This window comes from Frieseomelitta varia, unplaced genomic scaffold (assembly GCF_011392965.1).
Source record: "Frieseomelitta varia isolate USP_RPSP 00005682 unplaced genomic scaffold, Fvar_1.2 scaffold_493, whole genome shotgun sequence".
NCBI lineage: Eukaryota > Metazoa > Arthropoda > Insecta > Hymenoptera > Apidae > Frieseomelitta > Frieseomelitta varia.
In genome coordinates, this window is record NW_025110249.1 from 389,530 (window position 1) to 407,531 (window position 18,002).

At 33.8% G+C, this 18,002-nt stretch overlaps 1 protein-coding gene across 3 annotated transcripts in view; it reads left to right on the plus strand.

The window, feature by feature from the left end:
• The window catches only part of LOC122533058 (angiotensin-converting enzyme), an 80,678-nt gene extending 63,706 nt beyond the window's left edge, over positions 1-16,972 (plus strand). For all 3 annotated transcript variants that reach the window (XM_043662412.1, XM_043662413.1, XM_043662414.1), the window contains exons 12-13: positions 4,915-5,081; positions 14,204-16,972. In XM_043662412.1, the coding sequence (XP_043518347.1) occupies positions 4,915-5,081; positions 14,204-14,349 (313 nt within the window). In that variant the 3' untranslated portion in view covers positions 14,350-16,972. The remainder of the gene's footprint in view (positions 1-4,914; positions 5,082-14,203) is intronic.
• Positions 16,973-18,002: the final 1,030 nt, after the last annotated feature.

Consider the following 18,002-nt stretch of genomic DNA (forward strand, 5'->3'; position numbering starts at 1 on the left):
GGATTAAAAATCTGCAACAACTACTTCAGTCGATCGTACAAAACAAAAATTAGTAGAAACTCCAAGATCTCAGAGGCAGCCGCTTTTTTCTTGTAAATCAGCCTATAGGAAAGTTTGTTTTCTACATCACGTCACGTTTTTCCATAAATGTCTGATACACGTTAAAACGCAGGAATCGCGGCAGCCAGCATCCCGCGTTACGAAATATTGGCGGCCAGAGCGAGCAGGAAAGTGGCGATTTCGCCGACACCGGAAATTGTGCGATCGATATAAATTGCAACGGGGGCATACCGAAATATTTCTGCGCGTCCGGCCGATTCCCACGGGGGGCGTGGCCCGTTCTCGAAGGAACCGGAAGCGAGCTGCACCGTGGCCTGCATCCAAATGACTTTCCAAAAACTCGTTATATCATACACGCCGGTCGACTACGGGACACTTTTCACTTTCGAGAAATCGACCCTCCGCTTTTCACCTTTCACCTCTTGCGACGTCATTTGCTCCAACGGCAAGTCGAACAATCTTTTTTAGATATTGTCGATATTCATCTAGCGTGCAGTACGAAATTTTTCTTGGCTTAATAGCTTTTGTCTTGACTAATAAGCTTTTGTCTATAGTTTGTTTCAGTATGCTTAGTATGAATATTTTTTAAATTTAATTTTCTCAAAATTGTGAACAGGTGTCGTTGTTGTATTAACTGTGTAATTTCTTTGAGTTTTAGTAACTTTATCTAATTTATTAATTTAATTTAGTTCTGGTAATTAATATGTTTCCATTTTATTTATTTATTTTTTTTTTTTTTTTTTTTTTATAGAAATTGACAGTTTTTTTTAACAGTGAAAGTTCGACAATAATTGAATGCAAACAAAAAAGGGCAATTGCGTCAGCAAGATTGTGGAAATAATTAAAAACACGCAAAGCTTGCGTGAAAAGCATCAGAGATATTAAGCTACCTATAACTATTAACAAAATGAAACAATACAAATAGTAGTAATAACTAGTAATAACACTAAAAATTTACAAACTATTAAAATCAGCTTCATCAAGATTTGAATTTACATTTAAATTAAAATTCGCCCGATCTCATTTTCTACGTTAATTCGTCAAGTCTATCAATTTATGGTCAAGATACCTGAAACACGAAATTAACATTTGATAAGAAACACTAGAAATATTAAGTTACCTGTAACTGAAACTATTAACAAAGTGAAATAATGGAAATACCAATAATAATTACTAATAACACTAAAAATTTACAAACTATTAAAATCAGCTTCATCGAGATTTAAATTTACATTTAAATTAAAATTCGCCCAATCTCATTTTCTACGTTAATTCGTCAAGTCTATCAATTTATTGTCAAGATACCTGAAACTAATATTTAATAAAAAGCACCAGAAATATTAAGCTACCTGTAACTGAAATTATTAAAAAAAAGAAATACCAGTAATAATTAGTAATAACACTAAAAATTTACAAACTATTAAAATCAGCTTCATCAAGATTTAAATTTACATTTAAATTAAAATTCGCCCAATTTCATTTTCTACGTTAATTCGTCAAGTCTATCAATTTATGGTCAAGATACCTGAAACACGAAATTAACATTTGATAAGAAACACTAGAAATATTAAGTTACCTGTAACTGAAACTATTAACAAAGTGAAATAATGGAAATACCAATAATAATTAGTAATAACACTAAAAATTTACAAACTATTAAAATCAACTTCATCGAGATTTAAATTTACATTTAAATTAAAATTCGGCCAATCTCATTTTCTACGTTAATTCGTCAAGTCTATCAATTTATTGTCAAGATACCTGAAACTAATATTTGATAAAAAGCACCAGAAATATTAAGCTACCTGTAACTGAAATTATTAAAAAAAAAGAAATACCAGTAATAATTAGTAATAACACTAAAAATTTACAAACTATTAAAATCAGCTTCATCGAGATTTAAATTTACATTTAAATTAAAATTCGCCCGATCTCTTCCTTCATATTAGCTCTAGAACTACCATCGGCTATAAAAATTAGAATGCAGGGAATAGAAAAAAGTTTATAACGCAGTAAAGATCACGAGATTTTGTATTTATGTACTTCGCACGAAAAAAAAAGTAATTTAGATCTGATAGAAGTACAGTCGATCGAAACTTGCCAAGTTCTTCTGAGAATTGGTCATCTCGACCATCTTTAGATAAATCCCTTAGGTGTTAATTACATTATACTTCCTCAAGTCTGTCAATCTGTGATTGACGTGCCTGACGAAACACGAAACGAACGATGCATTTGCAGACAAATTTTTCAAAAAGCCTTCGGTCTCCAGTTACCACACGTCATTTACAAGACTCGGATAAATGGCCAGACACCCTCTTACGCAATGGAAGGTGTCTTGTATCAGCAATTCTTCATGGAAAAGCTCTCGCCGTTACAAAAAAACAAATCCCTCATGGGGGATTAGGTTCGCTTTATGTAACGCGGAGCATTGTCGTACCGGAATAACCGAGATTACGCGCTCCGCGTCTCGGAATCGACGATCAAACGCAAAAGCAAACAGGAAAACAGAGGGAAAGAAGGCGACGCAATCACTCGGCACGAGGAGGAAAGAAGCTCGAGTAACAGAGAAACTCTCCTCCTGAAATCACGTAACAAAGCTGATTTTTCTCGGCAGCGCCGTCCAACAACGGAACTAAAATTCACTTGGAACTTTGGAGTTTGTTTAATGGCCACGTCGAACGATAGCGAAACGTTGAACGATCCCATCAGTCGGGTCCTCGGCGATGAATATCTTCGTTCCATGACTACTTCCAGGTCATTGTATTTAAATACGACCGTCTCGCTGACATGTTTTTGTCTCAGGCAGGGACATGTCCTTTCTCAAATTTAAATTTAAATGATAATCATTTTTCTCGATCGTGTCAACGATCTCTTAACGGCGTTTCGTCACATATTATTAATTAAATTTAATTATATTCAATGTAAATTACATGTTAAATTTCAATTTTTAATAAATTATGATATTAATAATATTATAAATAAAATTTAAAATATAATTATGGTAGAATTATTAATTAAATTAATATTTTATATATGATTTATTAAAATTAAATATAAACTAATAAAATAATAAAATTGATAAGAAATTCTTTGTATAATTAATGAAAATTAAATGAGGGAATTAAAATTAATAATTATAAATTAAAGTGCCAGCAATAGCGGTTGAACTTTGATTACAATTAGATAGAATAGTTTGTTTCATAGACTAAACATTGTTTATTGCTTCAAAATTAATTAACAGTGGTCAAATTGGAAAGGAAAGCATCATCTTATCTTGTAAAATCGAGTTACAGTGATGGTAATTTCACGTTTTTATTTCATCTTCAGGTCAAACTTTAAATATACAAATTATATGCAATACTGAAATATATACGATAGCTAGATTTTTTCTTGCCTATTGATTGAAGAAATTATAACGAAGGGAAAGAGAAATATTTATAAATACGCTCTTTGCTAGTTTTGAAACAAAGTAGTCGATAGCTGTTTCGCAAACTGATTGGAGTTGAACTGCTATAAATTTAAAATTCCAAGTGAACTGACGAGAGTACTTAACACGCAAAGTGTTCCAGCAGTTAACGTACTGAAAATGACATAAAGTTCCCTACGACGACGACAATGATGATTATACCAATCACTAGAAGCCACAGTGTTCACGTGGGTGTAGCTACTTAGTCGAGATCAACCGTGCATTATCCTCGAAAGAAATAACACGAGACTACGTGCTTCTCGAATCCATTTAAATTCACGTTACCGATCGATTTCTATTACTAGAAAGTGCGAGTTGCAAATTTGCTGAAAAATGACAACTGACCAGATAAAAGAGAAAAATTTCTGAAAGCCATAAGATGGATCAAACGTATATATTAAAGTTCTGTTTTCTGCTTTTCTTCTTAACGTCGTAACTTATAATATACAGGGTGTCCGCAGTATCGGTAGTGCAACCAGAAAGTAAGTGATTCTGTATGGAAAAGTAAGTTGAAAATAGGGAATAAAATTTTTTTTTCGTACAAGAAGATTTAGTTTCTGAGAAAATCGAGTTTATCAAGTATACTTGAGCTTGAATTCTAGATCTGACGAAAAAAGAATCATTATAACAATGGGTTACTCTACTTCTGTGATAATGAGTCGAAAATCTAGAATAAAATGCTTCGTTTTGAAGAAAATCGAGTTTGAAAATTTATCTGTTCAAGTAACAGGGCAATTTTTAACGAAACACGTTCAAAATTCATTGCCTTGAAACTGAAGCTTCGAATGAAAAATATTTCTTCCCACCATTCTCGACTCACTTTTGCGTTTCACTAATCTCCTGTCGATTGTTCTTCTCTGTTAATTTTTAAGCTCGATTTTCTCAAAAAAAAATTCTATTCTTTATTGTTGACTTATTTTTCCGTACAGGATCGCACTGTCGATACTGGGACACTTGGTGTGCGCGAATTATAATTATTACACACCCACGCGGTTCGAGCACACTCGAACGCGTTTCAAGCACGATTGCCAAAGATAGGCTAATTAGCGGCTGGAAGAAAAAGGCTCGTTACGCGTCTTTATTTTTCTCTCGTTCCAATTCCTCCCGCGGATTTTCCTTTTCCTCCGCTGACGGGGTTTTTCATTGTTCCGGCGTTCGGCGCGCGTTGTCGCAACAGTGTTCCGCCGAGAAAGCGCCGCCGGTGATCTCGTTAAAGCCTAACAACGCACGAATTACGAGCTTCCCCCGCGGTAATTTGAATGGCCGAACGTTCGCAGCTGCCTCTGCGAACTTGTTCGTTGCGTTGCGTCGCGTTTCGTTTCCCCGCGTTCCGTGTGCCACGAAAAACTGCTAACATCTGCCTTTGTTTCTCGTCCTCGTTGTTGCAGAAAAATTATGGAGAGAGGCTCGTCGATCCCGTGGCAGGAGACGCTCCGAGAAGCTATAGGCGAGGACAGACTGGACGCGTCCGCGCTCAGAGAGTACTTCAGGCCTCTCGAAGATTGGCTGAGAACGGAGAACTTGAGAACCAGCGACATCGTCGGCTGGTCTTACGGTAAGAAACTCATCTCTTGCTCCTTTTATATTTAACCTCTTGCGCTGGGATGACGTGCCACGCACGTCGAGAATGTTTCTGTTCCAAAATTGCAATATCTTCTCAGTTTTAAGTATATCTAGGTAAAAGAAAATAGGCAAAATAAAGAATGAATTTAATGCTTCTCGATAATTTCTATCCAGTGATATCGTACCGACGAGTTCAAAAGGATTGCGGCGAATTATTGTACACGGTATTTGGTCACTCGTTATGGTCCGCAATCAGTTGCCAGCGCAAGCGGTTAAAACGTTGGTTAAAGCGCTGGTGATTGAAAAAGACGTCAGATTAGCGCGTGTGAAATGTTATTTCTCTTGAAATTTTCATCTTCTGCAGGAGTCGTAAGAGAAAAATTGTTCTCAGTTGATTATTTAATATTTTTATATTATTATATATTATATTTATATATATATATATATATTATAATATTATTATATGTTATCATTTAATATTTTTATATTTTTATATATTATAATGATGTATTAATGAAATATAATGGTAAAATAATAAGTATGCAAAATAAAATTGTTAACATATGGATAGGGAGTTGCTTGTAGTAATAATATATCTTCGTTCGACTGTTTCTTATCGCGAGTTGAGCGTTTCAAAATTTTCTCTAAATTTCATAATCTTATTATAGGAGGTTATAATACATGATTAATAGACCGAGAATTTTTATGAATTTGTGCGATATTTAAAGGCGCAAGTAATAGGAAAAATATGTGGAATATTTCATTAAGCATTTGTAATATTTGGTATGTGTAATAAATTTCTATTTAGATTTCACTTTTTTTTAACTGCACTCATAATTTTTAAGACTGTGAGTCCATTTGTTACAATAATATAGCAGTAAATTTGCGACGTCGTTTCTTTGTTTTTTTAATTTACATGCACAGTTGGTCACTCTTGCTTCTCAAAAATTACGAATTTTCAATAAAAATTTAGTGATTTAATAAGTATGTAATATTTCAAAGAAGCTACAAATTTTAGTTAAGTTTTAGAGGAAAAGTTGACGTTTCACACGAGCCAACCTAACGCTCTAGCCTCGTATAAAACTTTATCTTTGAATACCAATTTTGACCGGCAATGTTCACACAACACGACGAGTCCATTAGAATTCACACGATCCACTTAACTACAATTCCAATCCCGTGAGATCGTCTCATTTGTTTTTTTTTCTTTTCTTCTTCTCCACGCTAACCAACCCTTTCACCATTTTACTCCGATCCATTATTCGTGCGTCATAACCATTATACTTTGCAACGTCGAGTCGTACGAAACTAATTGGTTGCAAACGCGTTGCTCTAGACTGCAGACGATCGAACGATTCGATCTCGAACGTGAGGAATAATCACGCATTACGTAATCACGTAACAATGACAGAGAGCTGGCATTTGGCGAACGACACGATTAATCTTAATTAGTGGATCGAACGATTAGTGGATCGAAAGATTCAACTAACGAAGAACAGTCGTAAATTATGCGCGTTGACTTTACCCTTCCACGATTTTTTCACCTCTCAGTCGGCCATTTCATTCTAAAACGAGCAACAGTATTCTCACACTTTTCGCGTGTAGAATTAAATGGCCAAAAATAAATATTCCTAAATTGCTAAATTTCCTTACGATTCCAATTTCGTGCAACAAACATGGGACAATTAATATCGATTAATTATCCTAATTAAATATTCCCAGTTATATATACATTTTTGTATTCGTCCGAACGAGTGGGGTAATAAGGATCGATTAATTCTCCTAATAAACTGATCTCTACTATCCACTCTCCGAACGTGTTAAAATTCCACGGTGAAATTACTATAATTTCCCCTATTCCGCATAATACGTCGTACATCACGTTCGAGCGGCTACAACTCACGCGAGCCGAGGTTCTACCGTATTTCCTCCGCGCAGCCGGTGTATTACGCGATTTTTAATATTCCAACATCCTGGGCCCAGCGCGAACAGCCTGGAACCTAGAAACAAGGAACCGATTCACGCGACCATCGAGACACAAGCGTACGCTAGCTAGCGTTCGCGCCACAGCCTTTCATCGTAACTTGTTACAAATTATGCAATTTCCTACCGTAACAGATTGAAGGTTGCAGTTCCCACGTGCCAGTTACCGACCGGGTAGCGCTACAAATATTCATCGTGTGACGACACTCGACTGAATTACGATCCCGGCGCGCGGCGAAATTATCGGGATCGCCGCGTTACATCTTCCCGAGCCTAGCCTCTTGCCAAATTCGCGAGCCACGTTGTGCAACCTCACGCCGTGTATAATCGTTAACACTGGAACAATCGAAGTGGTCAAAATTCATAATTTTTTTTTTTTTTTTTACACATATTACAGATGCAAAACAGTGTATTTTTACAGGTTTAAATGATTTTTTTAAAATACACGAATAAAAGTTTGCGTACTCTATTGTATTTCTATTTTTTTTTCACTTTAGTATCTCTGATGAGAATTCTATGCTTTAGTCCTTAGGGTAGTTTTAGTCCTTAGAGTAGTTAATAAGATATAGCAGGGGAAAAAAGAAAAAGAAACAAAGGGAAAAATTCATTATTCGGATGATTATTCCTGAGGATCGTGACTTTCTGATTGATTGACTTTCTTCTCTATTAAAGACTAAAGTATAAAAATTAGTATCAGAGAGATTAGAATGTATGGAAAATAGGAAATAATTACTAAAATCTCTAGAAGAACTACTCTGAGAAATTATAAATTAGTCCATTTTTGACCATTTTCGTAGTTCTAGTGTTAAATCGTGAAATCATTTCTCTCTCTTTCTCTGTTTGTTGTTTTTCTTCCTTTCACTGCATCAGCGTTTATAATATCCATATTTAATGGACAGGAATTTTGAAACATGTAGTAATTAAATGTACTCTCAGAGAAACTACGGGAGAATATTTTGATCCTACGTATTTTACTGAAAAATAATTTTTGGAATTTAGTACGCAACGAATATGTTTGAATGTTCTGAGTATTTTCCTCTGTTGAATATTTGAAAATTTTTATCCATATTGAATATTTTTATTTACGGTTTTTATTGTCGGACGTTAAGAAAATACGATTGTTATAAAATTAATCACGCAATTAATTCTGTACAAAACACGTCAGTAGATATTATTCGAAAGTAACAGATTATTCTCTTTTTTCATCTTCTAACGATGCAATAAGTCTTTAAATATTGTGCACGAAACAGAATTTCACGATTATATTATTCGAGATATTGTTATTAATCATTCAGTTCAACCGAACAAACAATATCAGAATTAACAGAATTGTAACAAAGTCAAACATATTCAATTAAATTGAAATTAAATTACTCCACCAAAGTAATTAAAATTACTTACTAGTTTAAAATTAAATTCACTCCACCAATCATACACGTTTCGAAGGCGGTGCTTTAAAATGAAAAATAAAGCAATTTCGTTTCTTAGATGGTACAAAGACTTTTTTATACGATGACTGAGCTTTTTCATTCGACGTACACATCGTATCGCGAGGAAATCGTTTCTGAAATTCACACAGAGGAAACGTCACGATTATTTCCGCGTTAAACGCAAAGCAGGGTCCTGTTGGGCCACAGATCGTGAAGTTCTCTGTCCGTGGGACTGGCGGAATTGCGAAATCGGAGTAAAACGTAGGAACGAACGCGAGCATGGCCCGGTAAGAGTCGCTTATACTATCGAAGGAGTGAGAGACGTTGAATCGTGAGACACGTTCGGCGACTTTACTCTCGATTTCCATTGCACGTTGCGCCTCGAAGCCCGCTCGATTTACCTCGGCAACACACACACACACACACACACACACACACACACACACACACACGTGTTACGTGTTACACGTAGTTTCCTAATCCATTAAGAACGAAATAGTGCGTAAAAGTTGAGTAAACGTGACGTTCGATCGAAAAATGTAAAAATACAGGGTAACTTTCATGCCAATCTGTCAAGGTATAAAAAGTCTGATTGAAATGGCAAATAAATAGTACCCTCAGAGGTGGAGAAAAAGTTTATGTGAATTCAAGAACTGTAATTTGTCAGGTGATTTCGAAATAGAAACAGGATTTTTAGCTCTGTCATGCAGAGTTGAAGGTACCTCTTACTTAAAACAAACAAGTGTCTTTAATTATGATCGACGATCGTAAATGAAAACCACGGCAGAAGATAGAGTAACGAGGAAGATTTTAAGATTCAACGTGTTTCAGTTTTAAGTCTCTCCTTTTCTATTAGCTGTGGGTTAGTTAAATATTTAGTTTGGATCCTATTAAGCGTTTCAATATCAAAAGTTTAAATACACATTCTCTGTGTAAAGTACGTACCTATATCTCTTCTGTTTCCCAATGTTAACGCTGGAACTGCCGAGGACTAAAGTATAAAAATATCGAGTCAAAGAAATCATTACAGAATGCAAGGAATAGAAAAAGGTTTATTATACGATAGTTTATGACACGAACTTTTGTTCGTATATTTTACAAAAATCATTCGAATCTCTAAAACTAGAATTACCGAGGACTACAGTATGAAAAAAAAAATTGTGTCAAAGAAATTAGAATACAAGGAATAAGAAAAGATTTATTATACGATAATTTATGACACTTTTGTTCGTATATTTTACAAAAATCATTCGAATCTCTAAAAAAAAAAAAAAAAACGCAACACTATAAATGTTGTAATGCAAGATTGCTTTCAAAAATTGGAAGTTAACCATTTTTACCAACTTTGGCAATTTTAATAATTAAAAATAATTGAAATTAAAAAAATAATAAAATAAAAATTAAAAAGCAGTGTTTAATAATATCATTGTAGTAAAAAAGGGAAGGTTTAATAATATCTAGTGTTTAATAATTTAATAAAAATTTAATAATTTATAATTTAATTTAATACTAATAATTTAAATTAATAATTAATTTATAATTATTAATTTGGCAGTTTTAATAATTAAAAATAATTAAAATTAAAAAAATAATAAAATAAAAATTAAAAGGCAGTGTTTAATAATATCATTGTAGTAAAAAAGAGAGGGTTTAATAATATTTAGTGTTTAACAATTTAATAAAAATTTAATAATTTATAATTTAATTTAATATTAGTAATTTAATATTAATAATTTAAATTAATAATTGATTTATAATTTTTGTAAAAAAAGAGGAGGGAGGACGGTGGCTCAGCGACACACAGAAGAAAAATGGGCCGTTTCAGAGAAGTGACGGTGATGGAAAGCGCAGATGTACGTGACTCGTGCGTTACGAGGAGAAAGAGCGCCGGTTGTATAATTTCTCTGTCGATCGCCATACCAAAAGCACCGTTCGTTCCTCTTTCCTTCCTTTACTCTCTGCCTCTCGATTCCTTCTGAAAAGAGCGCCCGTAGTGGCCCTTTCGATTTCGTACGTCACTGTTCCCAACGGAGAAAGCATTTCGCGTCGCGCTTTATCACTTCTTTCCTTTTTCTCGTCAATGACTGGCGACTAGAAATGGTGTATTAAATTCGAAATTTTTACAAACGATCTTCCGTAAATTTTATTGAATCTCACGGGCAACCTGTCGCGACTGTCAAGTAAAATAAATATTTCATTCAACACACGAGTGTCTAAAATTATTCCTGATCTGAAAAAGTGAGAATTTAGTATGTGATAATTGAAAGTTTAGACAACAGAGAGATAAATAACGAGAACTTGTTGAATTAAAAATCATAATGGTGCAATTTGCTATTGTGTTTCAAATATTTTTCGTATAACAATCTTCTTGTATTTGTTTCTATAATTGTATGTAATTATGATAAAATAATTGTCATAATAAATAATAACGAATAAAATTGTGAAACTAAAAGTATGATATTCTACGAGATCTAGAACTGGCATCATTGGACTTCAGAAGCCATAAAAATTTAGATTTTGGACTACTTGATTTTCGAATTTTTAATTCAATTTAATTTTATTACCAATCTCAGTCAGAGATGAAATGCAAAATATAATTAAATTCCTTGAATTTTTCCAATATGATATGATACAAACTACTATAGTTATTTATAACTTCACAAGATTTGTTACAGTTATACAACTTTTACTCGAGAGTTAAATTCAAATTCTCAAAACCTTGATTTACACCATAAAAATTTCCAACTCGCTATATGGTCATTTCAGATAAGATCAGGAACCAAATTGAATTAAAGATTTTTATTTCGAATATATTTTATATACGCACGAAAATATAACACTTGTGGTCGGCAGTTTAGAGGAGAGAATGTTAAACTCGAAATTTTTACAAGGAAAAACGAGTTATCGCGACATAAATTCAACAGTTTAGTATTCGTGTACAGTATTAATTACAAAAGTGGATATAATCGCGGTCTATATAAGTCTATATGATCACGGAAATTATTGGAATTGCAGAGCTGGCTCAGCTAATTACCGGAGCGGTTAGCTTGGTACACAAGTTACGCGTCGATACACGTGAGGAGAGATCGTGGGATGATGATCGCGTAATTTCAAGAATCGATAACTTGTAAACTGGAAGGAAAAGGCGTTTAGATTTTATGGCGATCGGGACGCACGTCACGAGTGGAAAGGGGAAACGGTACCTGTTCTAGTTCCTCGATCAAGACAAGTTGGCTTTTTTCTTCGCCACGATTAATCTCGATTATGGAATTTTAGAATGGTTTAGAACACGTTTACAAAGCTCCTTTCAACTCGTGAACGATTTATCAATCTTTTGCAACAGATGTAATAGTATATCTCCTTTAACCTTAGAACCCTATAGAACCCTAGAACTCTGGAGCTCTAGAACCTTAGAACCTTAGAACCTTAGAACCTTAGAACCTCTACGAAACTTGAAAAAACAAGCACAATTTTGCCCTCGTAAAACAGATAAAGCGAAAAGAGTTATGATCGAAGTAATTTAATTTATCATTTCTTGTTGTTTTTGTATTATTTTTTGGAGGAGAAGAGGGTTCAGTGATTTTTTTTTTTTTTAACGAAATATGTAATATTTTTCATTTAATCATTGGTAATTATATTCTAGAAAAAGTAAGGAAAGTGAACGCGTACAAGTAAACAAATAAATTCTAAATTTGTTTCATTCACGAAACATAGTAAAACTTTCACGCAAAGTGTTGTATTAATTCTGTAAAAAAAAAGAAAACATTCGTGACATAAATATATTAATAAAATTTGAAAGCAATTTGGAAATGTATTTACAAAGTACGAAATATTTGGTGCAAACGGATATTAATCGCCTTAAACGTGCGTGACGGCACTTGTATTGACCTATACTACTTGCATCGTACAAATCACACTTGTACAAAAGATGCAGAAGCTGTACCTGTACCGAATATCTTGAAACATATTTTCATATTTGCAACAAACTTAAACTTTTGAAACAGAGAATTGATCGAACATGAAAATATTCATACTTCGTTTCCACAAGGTCTTGAAATATTTTCGCGAGCATGTGTATGTTTTTTCGTGTACAGGTTCTGTACACTTTTGCGTCTTCAACTTCTCCACAAATCCGGTGTGTCTATGATTCTTAACGAGAATTATCCGAGGCTGAGCAATTTGTATGCAAAATTATTCTGACTGATCAACGAGACATTATGAGCGTTGATCATGGCATGTTTAATGTCGACAACTGCAGACGTTGAAAGAATCGACCTTATTGGGCAGATGATTGCGTATTGCACGAGTTTGTTGCGCATAGTATTAAAATCTTGTCTTCACCTGAACTGGTGAATACATTATCTATGGATTTTTACAAGTGATTTGACTGCGAATTCATTTGTGAATTATCTGCGAGAAACTGGCGGTATAAAGAATTATTTCAATTATATCACCGAGGTCAGGAATTTTAGAGAAACTTAAAAATCTGTCGCTCGATCGGAAAATTGAAACGCGTGCGATGTTCGTGAACGTTTAACAAGAAAAATTTCATCAACGTGTAATTTAGACCGAAACGAAATTCCGAGACGAGTAGCGATGAAAATAGAAAAATCGATCGATCCAAGCGACGGACAACGAAGTTTTAAAATTCACAATGTACAGCGTTGTATCAATTCGTTTTCGAGCTACTTCGAATAACAGCATTTACAGTGACAACTGGTAATACCTTAGAACCTTAGAACCATATATATATATATATGTATATAAAATTATATTATTTCACAAAATATTAAATATTAATACGTACAAATATACGTATGTAAAATTATATTATTTATATAAAATTATTCATGATTGCAATGTATCGTTACGAATAATTGCATTGCCTTAAAAATTTACATTATTACTGAAAAATCTGATTTTCATTCCAGAGTAATTATAAAGTCAAATTACAAATTTTTCTTTTACAATATCGTAATCATAATGCATCAATTAAAAATCACTTTTATTGTCTTAATCACGATAAATCAATAGCTTAAATTTATTAATTTAAATCGTTGGGTCACAATTCGTTAAATTGTAAGTCGTATTGGAATTAATTACATTAATTACCAAGTCAAATTATAGATTCATTCAAGTTTGTGCTACTTTTACAAATTACACATTACTCGTTTATTGTATTATAGACTGATACCATCATATAAATTCGTATTGTGATTGATACAGATATTGTTTAACCAATTCCAACGATTCAAATTGCAGATTACTTAATGATTATATCATAGATTAATATCATCATATAATTGTATCGTATAATTACTATTATCATGAAATACGCAGATTAATTACAGACACTACTTAGTTATAGGATCGTACAATTATTTGATCATCTAATCGCAGATGAAATTGAAATCAATTTATAGATTCTTTTTTCCACGATTATCGAATAGTGAAATGCATCATTGAATCAAGAGTAGAAAAATTTAATGATCATCGTCAATTCGAATAACACCCATTATTACACCTTCGATCCTTTCATCATCTTATTTTTGCAACTTACACTGAATCACTTCGAACCGTAATTCCTCCCACTAAACAAATATCGCGGTAAAGTCATTCATCGACAGTAATAACAGTAAACGTGATAGCGTGATATCACTAGCTTTCGCGACAAGCTAACCACAGATTACCCTGATTGCAGACGGAGATTACTGCAAGCGCAGCATCGAGACCGCCGGTCTGCAGGTCTACGGAAGCGGATTCTACGGCAAAGCGACGACGACGAGCGCGACGACAATCCTGCCGGCGATCACGATGATTCTCTCAACGATTTCGATACTTCATTAATAAAGGAGAGATTTTTTTTTTTACGGAACAGTGAGTCGAATGTTCAAACAAGGTTATGCAATTCCGAACGTTTGAAAACACTTTTCCCCTTCTTCGGGATAGAGAAACCTCCCGATCAACCAATACAGTCAGAAACCAAAAAAAAAGAAGGACCAAATAAGATGTACGATGTTAGGTTGGTGTGTATGAAATGTGTCTTTTTTTTTCTTTTTTTTTTTTAATTTAGATTTAACGCTAAAACTACCGACAAATAAAGCATAAAATTTCCATCAGAGACATTAAAGTAAATGAAACCAGAAAATCTTTATGATAAAACAGGGTACGCAAGCTTCTGTTTATGTATTTTACGAGAAATCAAGTCTCTAAAAATACACTGTTTTATATCTAACAAACTGTTTTCTAAAATATCTAACAAAAGTTATCAATTGGTCATTTTGACTGCTTTGGTAGTTCTAATGTTGAAACTGGAACTGTAAAGTAAAGTGAATTTTTTAGAGAAATCTTATAGACTTGCAATGATACATTTTCCGATATCTGAGTAATTTCTCAATAAAAGCTTGTGTTCTTCAACACGTATTCAAACACGTTTTCCTGTTCCATGTAATTTAATTTCTCTGATGCAAGTTTTACACTTTAATCATCGATGATTCTATTAGAGACACCTCGATTAAAATAACTAGTTCCCAAATTCCAGTTTCTGAATTCTGAATAATTTACAAACTTTCTAAATTTCATTTGTCGCGAATTGAAACATTAAATTTCATTTTGTTACGTGCGATCAGTAACAAATTTTTATGATAAAAAAAAATTTGCTAGACGAGCTTGAAAGGAAAAAGCGACTAGACTGACCTAACGCCTAAACAGAGCGGTAAAAGCTCGATCGAGAACGAGCGATTTTCACGCGAAAGAGAAGGCGTCGAGTTGGAAACGTCGCGTGCGTCCTCTAATTATCGTTATTGTTGTAAGTATCCGTTGCTAATTTAACCGCGAGCCGTGACAATCGTACGCGCGTGCAATTAAGCTCGCGTGCGAGCTGCGCTCATGCGAGCGCATAAATCGTTTCAGCGTGTCGAGGGCCGTTCCTCGTGTCGCCCGCCTTCAAACAACTCGGCCCCGGCGTTTAATAAAGACAAAGAGATTTACGTCCTCCGTTGTTAAACAGTGCCAGATAAACGGTACGAGACAGGCACGAGTCGCGCTTTTCTTCTCTGAAACTCCAGTTTAATGCCAGAACTGCCACTGCCAGTCACGGCGATCGATTTATAATTTTTCTTTTCTCACCATCGGAATTTTCATCACAAAACACAGCGATGCATCTCTCCAGAATCTTTTTGTAATTTCTCAAATCTTTTTTTTTTCTTATTTTTAATGGAGCCTTTATTATCGGTGGGGAGAAGAAAGGAGCAATATTTCGTCTGGAATTCTTCTTCTATATGTCTGTGAAATGCCAAATTCCAAAAATTCGTTTTATATATATTGTTCACTGTTGCTTCTTCCAGTTGCATAAAATTAAATCTAACTGTTACTTGATTCTTGATAAAATGGTAAAAAATCTGAAGTTCTTTGCTTCAAAAAAAAGAAGAAAAAAAGTTATGAGATAAAAGGTGCAAAAGTTCTTGATCTTGTTTCATATGTTAATATTTATAAGATAGCTTTAGGCTTTAGCTATGTTAATGTCTCTTAATCCTTTGAAACTAAAAGCACCTTTCAGAAAGACTATTATTGTTCATCATTTTCCCGACATTATTAAAATGTCACGTATTATGCTCTAAGAATAATCGATGGAATGGAATGTCGATTAATCGAGAGTTTTTAAAAGAAAATTTTCTTTTTCCCCAAGAAAGACTACAAAACAAATATAGAAATTCCAGTCATGTTCATTCGAAACTTTCGCCATTTAAAAACAAACTCCAATATTTTTATTCAAAATATTTTTGAAACAGTTCGAAACGAACCATTCTTCTTTTATCCCTCGTTTCATATAGTTTCTCGAAAGATCATCGAAAAAACGATCACGGTGTACTGTTATTTTGCAGATGATCAAGATTCTACTGTTTACTTCGATTTCTTCGATATATCTGAATGTTCGGCAGTGTTCTGGCGTTAACGCGACTGTAAACCCAATTGTAAATACATACTTGCGTGCATAAGTTTGATGTGTGAGATGTCACGACAGATCGAATTTAAAAATATTAAAAAAAAAAAAGAAAGAACAAGGAAAGAAAGAAAAAGACGAAGAGATAAGCTCGTTTTCGAAACTGCCTTCGCGATACGGTTCGTGAGCCACGTTTCAGACAATCCCACAAATTCCGTGTAACGTAATTGGACGATATTTCGACCGTAAAATGGGAAACGAGCTCGGTTTGTAACGGCCGTACGAACTTAACGTTCTCTCGTTCGGCATCGTTGCAATTTTCATGAGGAGAAAATCTATATTCCGTATTAGCCTTAGTATATATGCGTTTTGTACCATCGATCGCGTGCGTTGTTCATTGAGCATCGTATATTCGTTAAGGCGAATTATTTTTACCGTAATGCGTTCTCCTTTCCTGGGAGAAAATCGTATGTGTAAACACGAGTTGTTAGCCGAAGCTTTAAACAAATATACATATTTTAACCACAAGTGTTTCTTGATTCTATTATGATAATCAGATCGCGGATTTCTTGTGATTCCCTGCGGTTGAGATTGAAATACGAAAGGAATCCATGGAATGCACGCAGAGAGTAATATTTGTATAACTGAAATTTTGTCAGAATGTTTCTCTTCAGAGTATCTCATCATTGTTTCGTAACTATCTTGTATGATATAACTCTCTTTGAAAAAATTAGAAACACCAGGTATTTTAAGTATTTCCGAGTGCGTTCGAAGAAAATGCCAGATAGGAAATTTTATTAAGTGAATGCTCGTTACAATACTCGATCATTAAAGTAAACTATTGGATGTGCCTGCAGCTCCATTTAATTTTAGAAATGGGATACAATTTTTATCGTTGTTAGAAAATTGATATAATCCTCTGTTATTTCTTTTAAACCTCTTTGAAATCCCCTTTAACTTTTAAACAGAGAAAATTAATCAACTACTGTGGCCTTTGAACTTTCCCTTCGACGTTGTTTTCGTTTCCACGAGTAAAAGGATCTTCAGTGTTTCGAAGATTTTATAAAAGTCACGTATCTAATCTGATCAATTCTTTCCAATAATATTCTTTATTACAATTAGTACTTCTTCAATTTTATTAAGATATAGATCGAAAGAGAAAATTTTGTTAAATGATAATAAAAAGATATATAAGAGAAAACGAGAATATTATAATTAAGAAATGAGCCAAGAGATTTTAGCAGAGCTAAAAAAAAAAGAACATTTTCTTAATGATATCAAAAATTTTAGGATTTCTCCTATTTTTAATAAAATAAAACTCTGGTATTTAATACGTGGTGACAAGCACATAAAATAGCATAAAACTTTTACTCTCGCATTTTTAAATTAATATTACCAACAGCATAAAAAATTGCCAACACAAATTATACACATGGTCACTGCGAAATGCAGATCGAAAGTTTTAAATTTAAATTACAGTTGATAATGCGTTAGGAGCGTGTTTACGTGTCAAAAATTACATGATTTATCGCAGTATAATTCATCCATAATTCCAGTT